The 16,288-nt window shown below is 38.5% G+C and overlaps 1 protein-coding gene across 1 annotated transcript in view; it reads left to right on the top strand.

Moving 5' to 3' along the window:
• LOC106880095 (uncharacterized) overlaps positions 1–14,798 on the top strand; it is a 32,173-nt gene extending 17,375 nt beyond the window's left edge. Inside the window, exons 3-9 of the mRNA XM_014929912.3 lie at positions 333–397; positions 2,838–2,879; positions 3,922–3,973; positions 8,182–8,246; positions 9,614–9,682; positions 14,249–14,328; positions 14,617–14,798. Coding sequence (XP_014785398.1) covers positions 333–397; positions 2,838–2,879; positions 3,922–3,973; positions 8,182–8,246; positions 9,614–9,682; positions 14,249–14,328; positions 14,617–14,623 — 380 coding nt within the window. The 3' untranslated portion in view covers positions 14,624–14,798. The remainder of the gene's footprint in view (positions 1–332; positions 398–2,837; positions 2,880–3,921; positions 3,974–8,181; positions 8,247–9,613; positions 9,683–14,248; positions 14,329–14,616) is intronic.
• The last annotated feature ends 1,490 nt before the right edge of the window (positions 14,799–16,288 follow it).

Genomic DNA, 16,288 nt, shown 5'->3' with positions numbered 1-16,288 from the left:
TGTTTCTTATGGTGAATTTTCCCTGCAGTGAACTGATGATGGTGAACTTACAGACATGCACTGCAGCAGTGCATGCCTCCTTACCTGACCTGGCGAGGAAAATTAGTGTTTGTGTTACAGTCTTTGCTAAAATATGTGTGTGTGTTTTTCCAGAAGAGAACTTTAGTTATGGTCAGGCTTGACATTTGTAGCAACTTTGAGGGTTCTAGTTCCATGTTGGTACATTGTTCAGGTTTAAGGCATTGGGATAGGATATTATTTTCTTGATATGTGTAATGATTGGATCTTTGTACTGTTGAAAGTCATGTAATTTCTATCTTATTGATTTCTAGGTGTTCTACGTAGCTGTCAACCCATAAGGTTCTATGCAGCAAAACAGCACCAGAAATTGGCTCCTGTAAGTTCATAATTTTTTCAAGGAAAACTATTAAAATGATAATTTCTTAAAAAATATTATTTATTTTTACAAACATTTCATTAATTTCTGGACAAACATCAACTTCTTGTTATATCAAGAGCCTTTTCTTAATCTATCCTCCTAAAATTTTGTGGGGGTGCATTTTGAACATCCTCCTGAAAAAATGAAACACTTCATTGTCAAAACAAATGAGTGTAGAAATATTTCTAAAATGATTTGAAACATTATTTGTCCATTATTAGATTTATCCTTAGCGGTATTTTGTCTGTCTTTACATTCTGAGTTCAAATTCCACCGAGGTCGACTTTGCCTTTCATCCTTTAGGGGTTGACAAATTAAGTACCAGTTGCGTATTGGGAGCAATTGACTGGCTCCCTCCCCAAAAATTTTGGGCCTTGTGCCTAGAGTAGGAAAGAATATTTGGTTCCAATCCGCCAAGGTCGACTTTGCCTTTCATCCTTTCAGGATTGATAAATTAAATACCAGTTCCATACTGGGGTCGATCTAATTGACTGGCCCGTACCTCCCCAAAAATTTGGGCCTTGTTCCTAGAATAGAAAAGATTATTGAATTTATCTGGTTTTATTGATGTACAAATATATTAATGATTATTATTATTATATCCGTGTTTGTTTTGATATTAAGACTGAAAAAAAATCAACCCTGCTTGTAAAAAATTTTGGATCTGGGTTTGCACCCCTGAAGCAAATTTCATTCCTGCACTTGTGGCTGAACCTGCTCAAAATCAAGCAGTCAATACCTGCAGGATAGACAGAATTCCAGAGGGAGGATTTCTGGGGAGGAAAGACAAAGTTCAAATCCTGCTGGGGTCAAATTTGCATTTAACTCCTCCAGGGTTGATAAAATAAATATCAGTTGAACATTGGGGTCGATGGCTTCAACTAAACCCCTCCCATCAAAATTACTAGCTTTGTACCATAATTAGAAAGAATTATTCTTATTATTGGCAGAATCAGTAGAGCACTGGATAAAATGCCTTGTGGTGTTTATCCCAGCACTTTATGTTCTGAGCTCAAATCCCACTAAAATAAACTTCGCCTTTCATCATTTGGGGTTCAAAAGAATAAAATACAGTCAAGTATTGGAGTAAATGGTACTGACCCCTCAAAATTGCTGGCCTTCAGCCAAATTTGAAACTGTTATCATCATCATCATCATCATCATCGTCATCGTCGTCGTCATTATTATCAAGATGGTGAGCTGGCAGAATCATTAGCACACCAGGCAAAATGCTTAGAGGTATTTCATCTGTCTACACTTTCTGGGTTCAAATTCCGCCAAGGTCAACTTTGCCTTTCATGCTTTCAGAGATCAATAAATTAAGTACTAGTTGAACACTGGGATTGATGTAATTGAAGAGCACCCCCACACCCAAAATTCCTGGTCTTGTGCCAAAATTTGAAACTATTGTTATTGTTATTATTATTATTATTATTCATCATTTAACGTCCGCTTTCCATGCTAGCATGGGTTGGACAATTTGACTGAGGACTGGTGAAACTGGATGGCAACACCAGGCTCCAATCTGATTTGGCAGAGTTTCTACAGCTGGATGCCCTTCCTAACGCCAACCAGTCAGAGAGTGTAGTGAGTGCTTTTACGTGCCACCGGCACGAAGGCCAGTCAGGAGGTACTGGCAACTGCCACGCTTGAAATGGTGTATTTTACGTGCCACCTGCACAGGAGCCAGTCCAGCGGGACTGGCAACGAACTCACTCGAAAGTCTTTTCACGTGCCACTGGCACAAGTGCCAGGAAGGCGACGTTGGTAATGGTCACGCTCAAATGGTGCTATTTACATGCCACCGGCACGAAAGCCAGACAGCTGGTGCTCTGGCAACGATCATGCTCGGACAGTGCTCTTAGTGATTTACTGGTACTGGTGCCATCACGATTTCGCTTTCGCTTGCCCCAACAGGTCTTCGCAAGCCGAGTTTAGTGTTCAATGAAGACGTTGGCATGGGTGCCAGTCTACAAATTTAGTTCGATTTCGATTTCACTTGCCTCAACAGGTCTTCGCAAGAGGAGTTTAGTGTCCAAAGAAGGAATGTTACACATTATTATTATTATTATTATTACGGTGATGAGCTGGCAGAATCCTTAGCATATCGGACAAAATGTTCAGTGGATTTTCTTGTGATTCTGTACATTCCGCATTCAAATTCTGCTGAGGTTGATTTTGCTTTTGTCCTTTTGGGGTCAATAAAATAAATCCCAGTTAACTAGAGATTGATGTAATCAACATACCCACTGCCCTGAAATTGCTGGCCTTGTACAGAATTTTGAAACCATTATTGCTGTTATTGTTGTTATTGTTATTAGTAGTTCTGTCTTGAAAATTTTATTTTTGCTTCTAAATGACTTTCTTTTTTAATCATTACTTATTTCTTTTATTTTAGGTTGAGAGCAAAATCATAGAAAAACTAGAGAAATACTTCAAGGTTTGTAAAACAATTTTGAGGACTTTATCTTACCTCTGAAATAGAATGGGGAAAAAGAAGTTTAAAACTACTTTGGAGTAAAGATTATTTGGCAACATAACATGGCAGTCCTGGTTTAGGACAAACGTTGCTGTAATTTAGTCCCAGGAGACATCGTCTCCAGTTGGCTATACGACACAATCTGTGTCCTTATATTTTCAAACAAGGGAATCAAGCACCCCCACTCAGCTCAAAACAATATCTATATATCGCGATTTCCAGGTTATTACAGATATTGTTTTGAGGTGAGTGGGGGTGCTAGATTCCCTTGTTGGAAAATATAAAGACACAACTGGAGATGATGTCTCCTGGGGCTAAATTACAGCAACATTCATCCTAAACCAGGAGTGCCATGTTATGTTGGCAAACAATCTTTACTCCAAAGTACTGTTGCTGAATATCTCTCGTTGTGAGATTTACAAATAGTAATTTTCTAAAACTACTTTGTTTTCAGGATTTCAAGATGTATATTGGAGAGATCCAGTGTGATTTTGTTCATTTTAAAAGTTTCAGGAGTTACATCTTGTGAGTGAAGAATTTGTAAATTGGTTCTGGCTCTGTACTTTGTCTTCAGGCAAACTATGACATCATTTTGTCTCAGTCTGTTTTGTCTCATTCATTAGTCAGAGGAAGTGACTGGCTCTCACAGATATATTGGATTCTCCTAGGATGAAATGTTAGCTGTTGGTGAGTAAATATAGGTCAGTAAGGAGAGAGTTTTGAGAGAAATATAGTCATGGGGTGGAAGGATTAGCATTCAGATTACTGTCAATTGTAATGCTTATTGATCCATGTTGTTTTGAATTAATCATGTATGAAATTGTTGCTCCAAGACTTTGATGTTGTGATTGTTTATTTTTAGAATAATATTGTAGGATAGGTATGAGAGGCCAGATTGAACATAAAACAGACAGAATATTTGAAGAGGATATGGTTAGTTTAAATGCTAAATTTTCTTTGTATGATTAACTTTATATGATATTGTCTCTTTTCTGCTTTCTAGCCTCAACACTTACAAGTTGTAAACGAAAGTTATATGCACAATGTACCTAAAGGTAAATATCCTCTCCCTCTCTTTGTCACCCTTTCATCACGTTGCATTACTTGTTTTAACTGTATTCATTCATATTACATCTGTTTTTTCATGCTACTTTTCTCATGTATTTTATTAGTCCCACCTGGCTGGCTCCCATGTAGGTGGCACTTAAAAAGCACCATTCAAGCGTAGTCATTGCCAGTACCGCCTGACTGGCCCCCGTGCTGGTGGCATATACAAAGCACCCACCACACCTTCGGAGTGGTTGGCGTTAGGAAGGGCATCCAGCTGTAGAAACCTTGCCAGATCAGATTGGAGCCTGGTGCAGCCACCTGGCTTGCCAGCCCTCAGTCAAATCGCCCAACCCATGCCAGCATAGAAAGCAGACGTTAAACGACAACGAAGAAGAAGAAGAAGGAACACCACCTTCCCCGAGTAATGGAAAACCTTCCTGCCAAATTTGGTACAAATTGATCCAGCAGTTTGGCTGTGCATAGAGGAGAAACACACACAGTGAATTTTTGTATTTGTTGTTGTGTGGTTGAAAATTTGAAACAAAGGCACACGTTTACCTCTGTGATGTTAATATAGAAAAACATGAACATACACACACACACGCTACCGTGCACAACACACATAAACACATTATGCATAGAAAGGGATTCCAGCATGGCCGCAGTGTAATGACTGAAACATGTAAAAGATAAACGATTGAACAATTCCATCAATCCACTGCCCTAGACCGTTTCCCTTCTTTCTTGACTTCAGAAGAATGAAAGGCAAAACACCCAATTGACCGCAGTGGGATTCGAACTTAGAATATAAAGAGGAGGAGCAAATATCCCATAGTCTTAAACTTTAACAACTCGACCACGTCGCTAACCTCATTAGATCCCATCTGTTAACTCAATTTGTTTTTGGTACGCATTGCAAAGTTCTTGAAGTAAAGTCGTGTGTTGAAACCTGTTGTTGTATCTTGGGAGGGATATTTTGCAACGCAACCGCTCTGTTTCTTTTTTCTTTATTATTATCATTAGTAAACTAATTAATTAATCGATTGCTTGACCAATCATTTAAACGGTCAGTTGGTTTGTCAATCCTTTCGTTTCTGTTCACGACTTCACCAATGACATTTTTTCATCTGTTCAAGTTATTATTTCCGAATTACCTCCCTTATAAAATGTGTTCTCTCCCTTTGATATATCTTGTTTTGTTGAATTTCAGTAAAACTCTTGTTAAATAAACTGGGTCTCTTAAACAATAAGAGAATTCTTAATGCAAAAAAAGTTTTTATGTAAATATTGGCCATTATAACATAACTCCATCCTTCAAAAATTCCATGCTCCTGACGTGCCTATATTCACGCATCATTTCTGTGGTTCTTTTTATGTTCACTTTTCTGTCTTATTTTGTGTACCTGAAATTCTTTCTCAACTTTTATTGCTGTCTTTCTCTACATTCTGTCCCCTCTTTTTTCTTTTCCAACGACTTGAGCATTATATACAATTAGCTCATGATTATTATTTAGAAGTCGAAGGCGCGAGCTTGCAGAACCGTTAAGCACGCCAGACAAAATGGCATTCGCCCATCTTCGTGTTCTGAGCTCAAATTCTGCTGAGATCGATATTCCCTTTCATCCTTTCGGTGTCGATAAAATAATTGCCAGTCAAGTACTGGAGTCAATTTAATCGACTTCCCCTCCCCCCAGAAACTGTTGGCCTTTGCTAAAATTTAAAACCGTTATTGCGAAGACGGCGAGCTGGCAAAATCGTTAGCATGCCGAACTAAACGCTTAGCGATATTTCGTCCTTCTTGCCTTTCATCCTTTTGGGGTCGATAAAATATGTAGCAGTTGAATACTGAGGTCGATGTAATCGATTCATCCCATGACGGCCTTGTGTCAAAATTTGAAACCATTAATTATTATTGCGAAGGCGGCTAGCTGGCAGAATCGTCAGCATGCCAGACAAAATGCTTAGCAGCATTTCCCCTTTTACTTTCCGCTGAGATCGACTTTACCTCTTTTCCTTTCGGAGTCGATGAAATAAGTATCAGGAAATTTCGGGCCTCGTGCCTTCAGTAGAAATGGTTATTGGTACTTTTTGGTTATCTCACCCTACTGAAAATATTGGGTTATCACCGTTTTGGTAGAAATATCGGTACTTTTGGATATTTCCCTCAACTAGAAAAAAATTGTTTAACCCTCAATAAAACAAAAAAAGCAAAAGTGAAAGGATGAAACATCTAATTGAATCTGATATTTTTATAACAAATCATATAAATCTGAAAAGATTAATAAACATGAAAACTGAAAAAATTAAGCATTTTACTGAATCTGATAACATTTTTATAACAAATCAGAAATGAGGAAGGCCAAACGTCAATAATGTGTTGAAGTATTAAGTCAAAAGGATTTAATCCAATCTCTTTGTCGCTACATAAACTCAATTTTTTAGTGGGGAGATAACCCAGTTTTTTGATGGGGGTGAGATAACCAAAAATGTAGTGGATTACTATTTTTGTTTGCTCAGTCTATTTCTTTTGGGCTGGAGTTTTTTCTTTTTCTTTTCCTGTCAAAATATTTGATAAAAAGTTGCGTCCCTTTACGTTGTTCAAATTCTGTCGTCAACTTTTTTTTATTTTTATGGGACTCAATAAAATAACCACAAGTGAATTAGTGACGTCTGTTTAATCGACTTTTTCTGCCTCTAAAATTTGTCGCTTTGTGATTATGTTATAAATCTATTTAAAACCATGAAAGATTTACCCTATTATTCAATTTGTTTGAAATTTCTTTTGTTGTTATGTACAATATGGAATTCTAAGAAACCTACTTCTCATGCCCTCAGCAACATGACTCAGCTTTTCCAACTAAGTTGAGAATTTTGATTAAAATCCTTTCTTATAATTCCCAAATTTTTCCTTTATTTACCTTACTAGTTGATTTGCAATTAAAACTAATCTGTTTTTCTTGATCATTCTGTCCCAAATTAAGATATCAAACACTTAACAGAAAAATGTTGCAAACAAAAACTTTCTTGATATTCTGACTAAGTCTAAATTACCTCATTAAAGACACTAATACACTTGAATCTACCCAACTTTTACGTTGCTTTCGTATTAAAATCTGACAAAATAACTTTTACGAACTAAAAGAGAAAAAATCTGGTTACATTTTTATTGAGTCATTTCCTTGCAGCTGTTTTATTTTGTCTCCTCTTCTCTTTTCAGGACCAAACTATAAGCATCTCTCTAAATGTTGAATTAATATTTCATTTTTTACTTGTGACAAGTGGACATCCGTCAAGCTGAATCTATATCAGAGATTCCATTTATGTTTGTTGCCATTTTAGTTCATGTTCATTGCTAATGGAGGTGTTGTGCTTACATTACAAACCAATAGATAGAATTTTGTGTTAAAAAAAACACCATTAGATGGAAAAAAATATCAATGGCTGCCTGTAGTGCAAACATGGCAGTGTGGTTAAGAAGGTCACTTTACAGCTACAAGGCCTTAAGTTTAGTCCCACTGTGCCATACCTTGGGCAAGTATCTTGTGTGATAGCCTTGTGAGCAAATTTGATAGACAGAAACTGTATAGAAGCCCTTTGAATGTGTGTGTGTGTGTGTATTTGTGTCTGAATTTGTCTTTGTCCCATAGCTTGACATCTGGTGTTGGTTTGTTTACATCTCGCTGACTTAGTGGTTCAGCAAAAGAGACTGATAAAATAAATACCAGACTAAAGAAATAAGTATCGGAGCAAGGGGCAACCTGTTCAACTAAACCCTTCAGTGCAGTGCTCCAGCATGGTCACAGCCCAATGAGTGATACACATATATTCCAAGTCAGAAAGTAGAATGCTGGGTTTGTCCCTGCCCCATGGATTGTAAAAATTGAAGGGTGCTCATGGGGCTTGAACTCATCTTCTGTAACTATGACAGATGTTCTACCATTATACCAAAGTAATTCTTTAAATTTTCTCCATCTGTTTTAGAAGCTTTGAGAGATTATGCAATAATTCATTTTTCACCATGACACTTGAAGAAGCTTTATCTACTTTGTGTTCCACCATTAGAATAGATGTATTTCATGTCTTGGAGTCTTTTTAATTCTTATGCCATAAACAACAACTCAATATATTTTAGTTTTGATTTGAAAATGTATTTCAAAAATCTGAAAATATATATTTATTTTTTAACGTTTTTTTTTCATTAATTTTTTTCAAGGATCTGAAACTCATTTCAAAGTTGTACTTGTGTCACATGACTTCAATGGTATTGGTCTGGTTCAGGTCAGTCTAAATCCGTCAATTTTTTGTATGTACGTGAGTATGAGTGTGAGTGAGTGTGTGTGTGTGTGTGTGTATGCATGCAGGAGTGCTTGTGTATAAGACGATGTGAATGTGTGGTGTGTGTGCTGGTGTGGTTGAGAAGCTTGTTTCCCAAACATATAGTCTTGGGTTCAGTCTCACTGTACAACACCTCAGGCAAATGTTATCTCCTATAGCCAGGGTCAATCAAAGCCTTGCATGTGTTTTTGGTTGAAGGAAGCTAAAGGAAGGTCATTGTATATATATATATATATATATATATATATATATATATATACATATATTGCGAAGACCTGTTGAGGCAAGTGAAATTGAAACCGAACTAAATTCGACGACTGGCACCCATGCCAACCTCTCCTTCATTGGACACTAAACTCGGCTTGCGAAGACCTGTTGGGGCAAGTGAAATCGAAATCATGATGGGACCTGTACCAGTGGAGCGCTAAGAGCACCATCCGAGTGTGATCATTGCCAGAGCATCTGTCTGGCTTCCGTGTCAGTGGCACGTAAATAGCACCATTTGTGCGTGATCGTTACCAGCGTCGCCTTACTGGCACGTGAAAGAACATTCGAGCGAGGTTGTTGCCAGTGCCTCTGGACAAGCTCCTGTGCAGGTGGCATGTAAAAAACCATTTTGAGTGTGGCCATTGCCAGTACCGCCTGACTGGCCTTCATGCCGGTGGCACGTAAAAGCATCCACTACACTCTCGGAGTGGTTGGCGTTAGGAAGGGTATCCAGCTGTAGAAACTCTGCCATCTTTCCATGCCATCTTCATTTGATGAATTCGTATTATTGAGCCATACATCACAGTTGGATCCCCTTTCTGTTGCTAATCTTTATCTGTTTTGCATTTAAGGGATTTTTAATTCTACTTCTCTTCAATGGTGCACAGCTAAGAAGCACTTTGTTGGCAAAGAATATCAACAAAGGTCACTGCCTTTTTAGCTGAACACAATTGTGCAAAGATGCAGAATGTAAAGATTCACATGCACGTACACATGCATGCTTGCACACACACGCGCACGCACGCACGCACGGTTGTGTTTTTCACTTGTGTGACAATGATGTTCATTTACTGTCATTGTGAAGTCTAGATAAGGACTCACACACACACACACACACACACACACACACTCGAGCTTATACAACAGGCATCTTCCAGTTTCCGTCACAAGGCTTTGGCCAGCCTGAGGCTATAGCAGAAGACACTTGCCCAAGGTGCCACTCAGTCGGCAAGTATGCACTTAACCATACATCCATGCCTGCAACTAGTCACACTCTACCTTTACTGTTAATTATTCATTGATATTGTTTATTCTGTTTGTAGAGACATCGGAAAATTAACCAGTGTTTGTCAGAAGAACTGGAAGGTGGAGTCCATGCCCTCTCTATAACTGTAAGCAGATTGTTTCATAATTTTTTGTTGGCAACCTAGAAAAATATCTCTTGTTTAGTTGCATACAGTATCATGAATATTTTAGACAGAGAATAAACTGAGTCTGTTCCTCTTACTGACCTTCTACCCATTTTGGGGTGCCCATCTCTTATGACCAATTTCTTTCCTTGTCTCATGGGATTTTTTTTATCAGATTTTAACAATAGTAATGTTTACTTTTAATTTTTTCAAATCTTTTTGGATCATTTTCATCAAAATACAGTACTGTTTTTTTAGTACTTTTTATCCTTGTGAAGGTACATGGCTCAGTGGTTAGTGCGTCGAGCTTACGATCGTGAGATTGTGATTTCGATTCCCAGACCAGGCTGCATGTTGTGTTCTTGAGCAAGACACTTTATTTCACGTTGCTCCAGTTAACTCAGCTGTAGAAATGAGTCGTGGACATCACTGGCGCCAAGTTGTATCGGCCTTTACCTTTCTCTTGGATAACATTAGTGGTGTAGAGGGGAGGCTGGTATGCATGGGCGACTGCTGACCTTCCATAAAACAAGCTTTCCCGGACTTATGCCTCAGAGGATAACCTTCTAGGTGCAATCCCAAGGTCATTCATGACCAAAGGGGGTCTCGGTAGAGTTTCTACAGCTGGGTGCCCTTCCTAACACCAGCCACTCTGAGAGTGTAGTGGGTGCTTTTACGTACCACCAGCACAAGGGCCAGTCAGGCGATACTGGCAACGGCCACGCTCAGGTGGTGTTTTTTACGTGCCACCTGCACAGGAGCCAGTCCAGCGGCACTGGCAACAACCTCGCTCAAATGTTTTGTTCACGTGCCAACGCCACAAGTACCAGTAAGGCGACGCTGGTAACGATCATGCTCAAATGGTGCTATTTACGGGCCACTAGCACAGAATCCAGAAAGCTGCTCTGGCAATCATCACGCTCGGATGGTGCTGTTAGCACTCCATTGGCATGGGTGCCAGTCATCGAATTTGGTTCATCTAAGAAATGTAAAGTAGGTGAGTCTGCAATTTATCAATCACGAAGGTGGTTAGCAGAATGAGGTCGTAAATTAAAGAATAGTGAAAAGGCATTTCTGTTCTAGAGATGTCATTAAACAATCTTGCTCATAAAGGCTGGTTCTGGCAAAACAGGCTTGTAGATCAGCAGAGAACAGGTGCCAAGTATGATATTTTACACTATTGAAACATACTTGAAGTTTGTAGACCAGCAGAGAGTAAGTGCCAAGCATTATATTTTACATTATCAAAACATATTTGGAGATAGTTTCTGATGTTTTTCTAAAAGAAAACATATTCTATGTCATGTTGTTTAATGCACTAAAGGAGTGACATGGTTAATAAATTCCAGGGTTACTTATTCGTTTACTTAATTTTACTTGATTAAAGTGCTCTGAGTAATGCAGAACTAATAGTATATTAGCTTTAATTATGGGAGATCCAGCCAATTATATTCCACAGAAAATAACTTAAAGAAAACTGCAGAGAACAGTTCAAGTTTCTGTGAAATTTCAGGGGAGAGGGAAAAACAGGAGAGGAAGTAAAAGAAAAGAAGTTTATATGGAGAGACAGCCATAACCACAGTGTCAGAAATCTTAACCTATAAATACTTGAATAAAAACAGAATAGGATAAATCGTGATACACATATTGTTTTGAGCTGAGTGGGGGTGCTAGATTCCCTTGTTCGAAAATATAAGGACACAAATTGTGTCGTATAGCCAGCTTGAGACGATGTCTCCTGGGGCTAAATTACAGCAACATTCGTCCTAAACCAGGAGTGCCATGTTATGTTGGCAAACAATCTTTACTCCAAAGTGCTGTTGTTGAACATCTCTCATAAGATTTTAAAATAGTAATTTTCTAATATAAGAAAGTTGTACGGATAGAATGTGAGCATTTGATCCTTAATTCATCTGATGTATTAATAACAATCATCATCATCATCGTCGTCGTTTAACGTGTGCTTTCCATGCTAGCATGGGTTGGACGATTTGACTGAGGACTGGTGGACCAGGAGGCGACACCAGGCTCCAATCTGATTTGGCAGAGTTTCTACAGCTGGATGCCCTTCCTTACGCCAACCACTCTGAGAGTGTAGTGGGTGTTTTTACGTGCCACCGGCACGAAGGCCAGTCAGGCGGTACTGGCAACAGCCACGCTCAAAATGGTGTATTTTACATGCCACCTGCACAGGAGCCAGTTCGACGGCACTGACAACGATCTCACTCTTTACACGTGCCATCCGACACAAGTGCCAGGAAGGCGATGCTGGGCACGATTTCGCTAAGATTTCCAACAATTCCAAATAGCAGAAACTGCAACCATACAATGGGCTTCTTTCAGTTTCCATTTACCAAATCTACTTACAAGGCTTTGATTGTGAGAGTGCTATGCAGTGGGACTGAACCGGGAACCATGTTGTTGAAAGGAACTTCTCACCACAAAGCTATTCTTGCATCTATAGCTACATCTATACTCCTGTACAATGAGCTTTCATACAGTTTTCCTCAATCACTTGTATTCACAAGGCTTTGGTCAGCCTATGACCATAGGAAAAAGACATTTGTCAATGGTTCTACACATGCAGTGTTCATATTTCAGTATCCTGTAATATTACACTTCACTCACAAACACCATACAGTCTGCCTTCAAAGTGAGAGACTCTTTCCTGCCAGCAGAGTTAATAGCTTTAGCCTCTGTGATTTAAGTACAGTTACTTCCATTGTAAATGAGGTTGTTTAAATAACAAGAGATGTCAACCAGTTCTGTGGAATCCTACCAGGCGTTTAAAGAATGCATTCCATGGCTACTATTATTGGTAAATACTCTTGTACATCTACTACATACAAAATCCTTTTCTCTCAAACTGCCTGTGATCCCACCATGCATATGTATGTGTGTGTGTATGTGTATATATATATATATATATATATATACATATATATATATATATATATATATATATATATATATATATATATATATATATATATATATATATATGGGAGAATATACGAAAAAACAACAACAGACGAGGACAGGTGGTGTAAATAACAAAAGGATGTATTAGTATGACGCTCGGGAATACGGAAAGTCTTTAACGTTTCGAGCTACGCTCTTCAACAGAAAGAATACGGAGACAAGGAGAAAAACACGGAGAAAAAAAAATATTGAATAGTGTCCAGTCAACGGTCAACCGAACCTCAACAAACGTTAAGACTTTATATATATATATATATATATATATATATATATATATATATCATCATCGTTTAACGTCCACTTTCCATGCTAGCATGGGTTGGACGATTTGACTGAGGACTGGTGAAACCAGATGGCTACACCAGGTTCCAATCTGATTTGGTAGAGTTTCTACAGCTGGATGCCCTTCCTAATGCCAACCACTCAGAGAGTGTAGTGGGTGCTTTTACGTGCCACCGGCACGAGGGCCAGTCAGGCGGTACTGGCAATGGCCATACTCAAAATGGTGTTTTTTACGTGCCACCTGCACAGGAGCCAGTCCAGCGGCACTGGCAACGACCTCGCTTCAATGTTTTCTAACGTGCCACCGGCACAAGTGCCAGTAAGGCAACGCTGGTAACGATCACGCTCAAATGGTGCTATTTACATGCCACTGGCACAGAAGCCAGACAATGTATATATACACTTTAAATTTGATTTCTGATAAACTTATGTTTATCTTTGTCATGACCTGTAACCTATGAGCATAATATGCTTGCATATGTATGTCCAGGGTTAACATAGGTAATTATACTGGGAGTGTAATGGATACTTTTATCCCTTAGACAGTTATTCCAACCTCTGACTCTACTAACCTATATATATATATATATATATATATATATATATATATATATATATATCATACAAAATGGGACAAGAACGCAAAATATCCAGACAGTTAGGTGATACAAGAAAGGAACAACAAAACATCCAGATAGACGATACAAAGAAAACAAGGACAGGTCATTCGGAGTTTTCTTTCCTCAGTTGAGAGCCAGATTATCTTTGCAATTTCTGCTGGTTATTCTCGATATTGCTCCAAGAAAAAACTAAGCTATGAGCATTAGATTCCTTGGAATTTCTCTATATATAATCATCATTTAACATCCATATTACATGCTGACATGGGTTGGACAGATTGACAGGATCTGACAGGTCCAGGAACTGCATCAGACTCCAGTCGTCTGTTTTGACCTGATTTCTACAACTGGATGCTCTTCCTAATGCCAACCAGTTTACATCATGTACTGGGAGCTTTTTTCATACTACCAGCATTGTTGAGGTGGCCGTGCTGCTCAGAATACTATGAACCCTGAGGAAATTGTAGGTCAGTTTTTATGCTTGCAAGTGAGGGGCTAAAATATGAGAGAAGGGTGTGGGATAGAGTAGGCTGTTGTAGAGGAGCTGTACGGGTAATATGTTCGTGTGTGTGTGTATTCCATTTCTCTGTTAATATGTATTCTGTTGAAATACACTTCTTTCTCTCTCTCTCTCTCTTTTTTTTCTATATATTTTTAATCCTAGGCTCATACTTCTGAAGAATGGATTAAAAATAATGGTACTTTTAACAAATCTCCACCTTGCATGGGCGGTGATGCAAGCAGGTAATGATTTCTTCCTGAATACCGAACCTCAACAAACGTTAAGACTTTATGTAAATGTTGACCTACATCATATTGTTGGTATGCAGAAAATATGTTTGTTGGAAATGTCATCTATTTTAGCAACAAACAGACTTAATTTCCTCAAAGTAAACTAAATTCCATGAATCCCTCTAAATGATTCATTCTACAAAACAGTTTCATATCATCTCCATTTCATTGTTAAGGCCCCCCCCCCCCCTACCCACTGCTCCAGCTTGTGTTATTCTGCTATTCTTTTACTTGTTTCAGTCATTAGACTACAGCCATGCTGGAGCACTGCCTTGAGGAATTTTAGTCAAACAAATCAACCCCAGTACATATTCTTTATTTAAGTCTGGTACTTAAACAACACATTAAACAAACTATCAATTTTTTTAGTTGGTCAGATATTTAACCAATTGACTAAAAATAAAGAAGTGATGTTGAACCAGTGCATGTATTTATTATTATTATTGGTTTAATGACCCTCCCAATACAACAACATTTATTTCAACATATGAATTCACATCAAGAATCTTGCCAACCAAGTACAAAAGGGAAGAAAGACCAAACAACCATTTCTTGTTCTTGTTGTATCGATGAGATCATCTTGGGATGATATAGTACCGGTAATATATAACTGAGGAAATCTTGTCCACAGGAGTGAGATTTTTAAATAAAATTTTGAAATATAGATTTTCTGAGTTTTTTTTTTCTTTTAATCTGTGTTATTAGTTTCATCATTATCCTCGTTTTACTGTCCTTTTTCCCATGCTAGTAAAGGTCAGACAGAATATGTTGAAGCAGATTTTCTACAGACAAATACCCTTCCTGTTGCCAACCTTCACCAGAATCCAAGCAAAGTAATATTTTCTCAGAACCTGACATGTTTTTCCACAGAAAACTGGAAACAAACAATCTCACTTACATGACAATTATTTTATAAAATAAAGTTTTATGAAATTTACTTTGAATGTTGGGCCTCACGGAGGCAATGACAAGGGATCGAGACCTTTGGCAAAATGCTGTGCTTGAAAAGACCCATCAAGCCAAATGAGACCATAGTCATGGCCGATGTTGGTGTCTCATAACGCACCGTGCTGGTGGCACGTAAAAAGTATCCTTCGAATGTTGGGCCTCACAGAGGTGTAAAGTGACTGAGACCTTTGGCAGTATGCCATGGTTGAGAAGACTTGTCAAGCCAAGTGAAATCACATTTGTGGCCGATGCCACCATCATGTACCTGGCACCCGTGCTGGTGGCACGTAAAATGCACTTATTACACTCTTGGAGTGGTTAGTGTTAGGAAGGGCATCCAGTTGTAGAAACCATGCTAGATCAGATTGGAACCTGGTACAACTCTTCAGATTACTAGTTCTATTCAAACTGTCTAACTCATGTCAGCATGGAAAGCAGATGCTGAATGATGATGATGATGACGATACCTTATATGTTGAATCCACAGATTTTTATTAGAGGATACAGCTCTATATTTAAGAGGAATTATGTACATTATTTACATTTGATGGATATTTGTCCTCATATGGTGTAGTGGCTAAGAGTGCAGGCTACTAACCCCAAGATTCCGAGTTCGATTCCAAGCAGTGACCAGAATAATAATAATAATGATAATAATAACAACAACAACATCAAAAAATACCTTAGGAATGAGAACCCAGGTTCGAAATTTCCCCAAGACACCTGATGAAGGCTGGAGGGTATATCAACCGAAACGTGTTAACAACAAACAAGATGAGATAATTGTATGCTGTCAACTTAATGTGACAGTCCCCTGAAGAGAATAATACTACTGTTGGTTAGACCTAGGAAGCTGCACTGCTTCCTGTCGGCCTTGATACATTTCCTGTGTCCTTATGTTTACAAGGGGGAGACAAGTCTTATAAGGACACAGGAAATGTGTCAAGGCCGACATTGGAGAGTG

Source organism: Octopus bimaculoides, chromosome 1, assembly GCF_046866305.1.
Source record: "Octopus bimaculoides isolate indiv1 chromosome 1, ASM4686630v1, whole genome shotgun sequence".
In the NCBI taxonomy this organism is placed as follows: Eukaryota; Metazoa; Mollusca; class Cephalopoda; order Octopoda; family Octopodidae; genus Octopus; species Octopus bimaculoides.
This window is presented reverse-complemented; position numbering and strand designations above follow the sequence as displayed.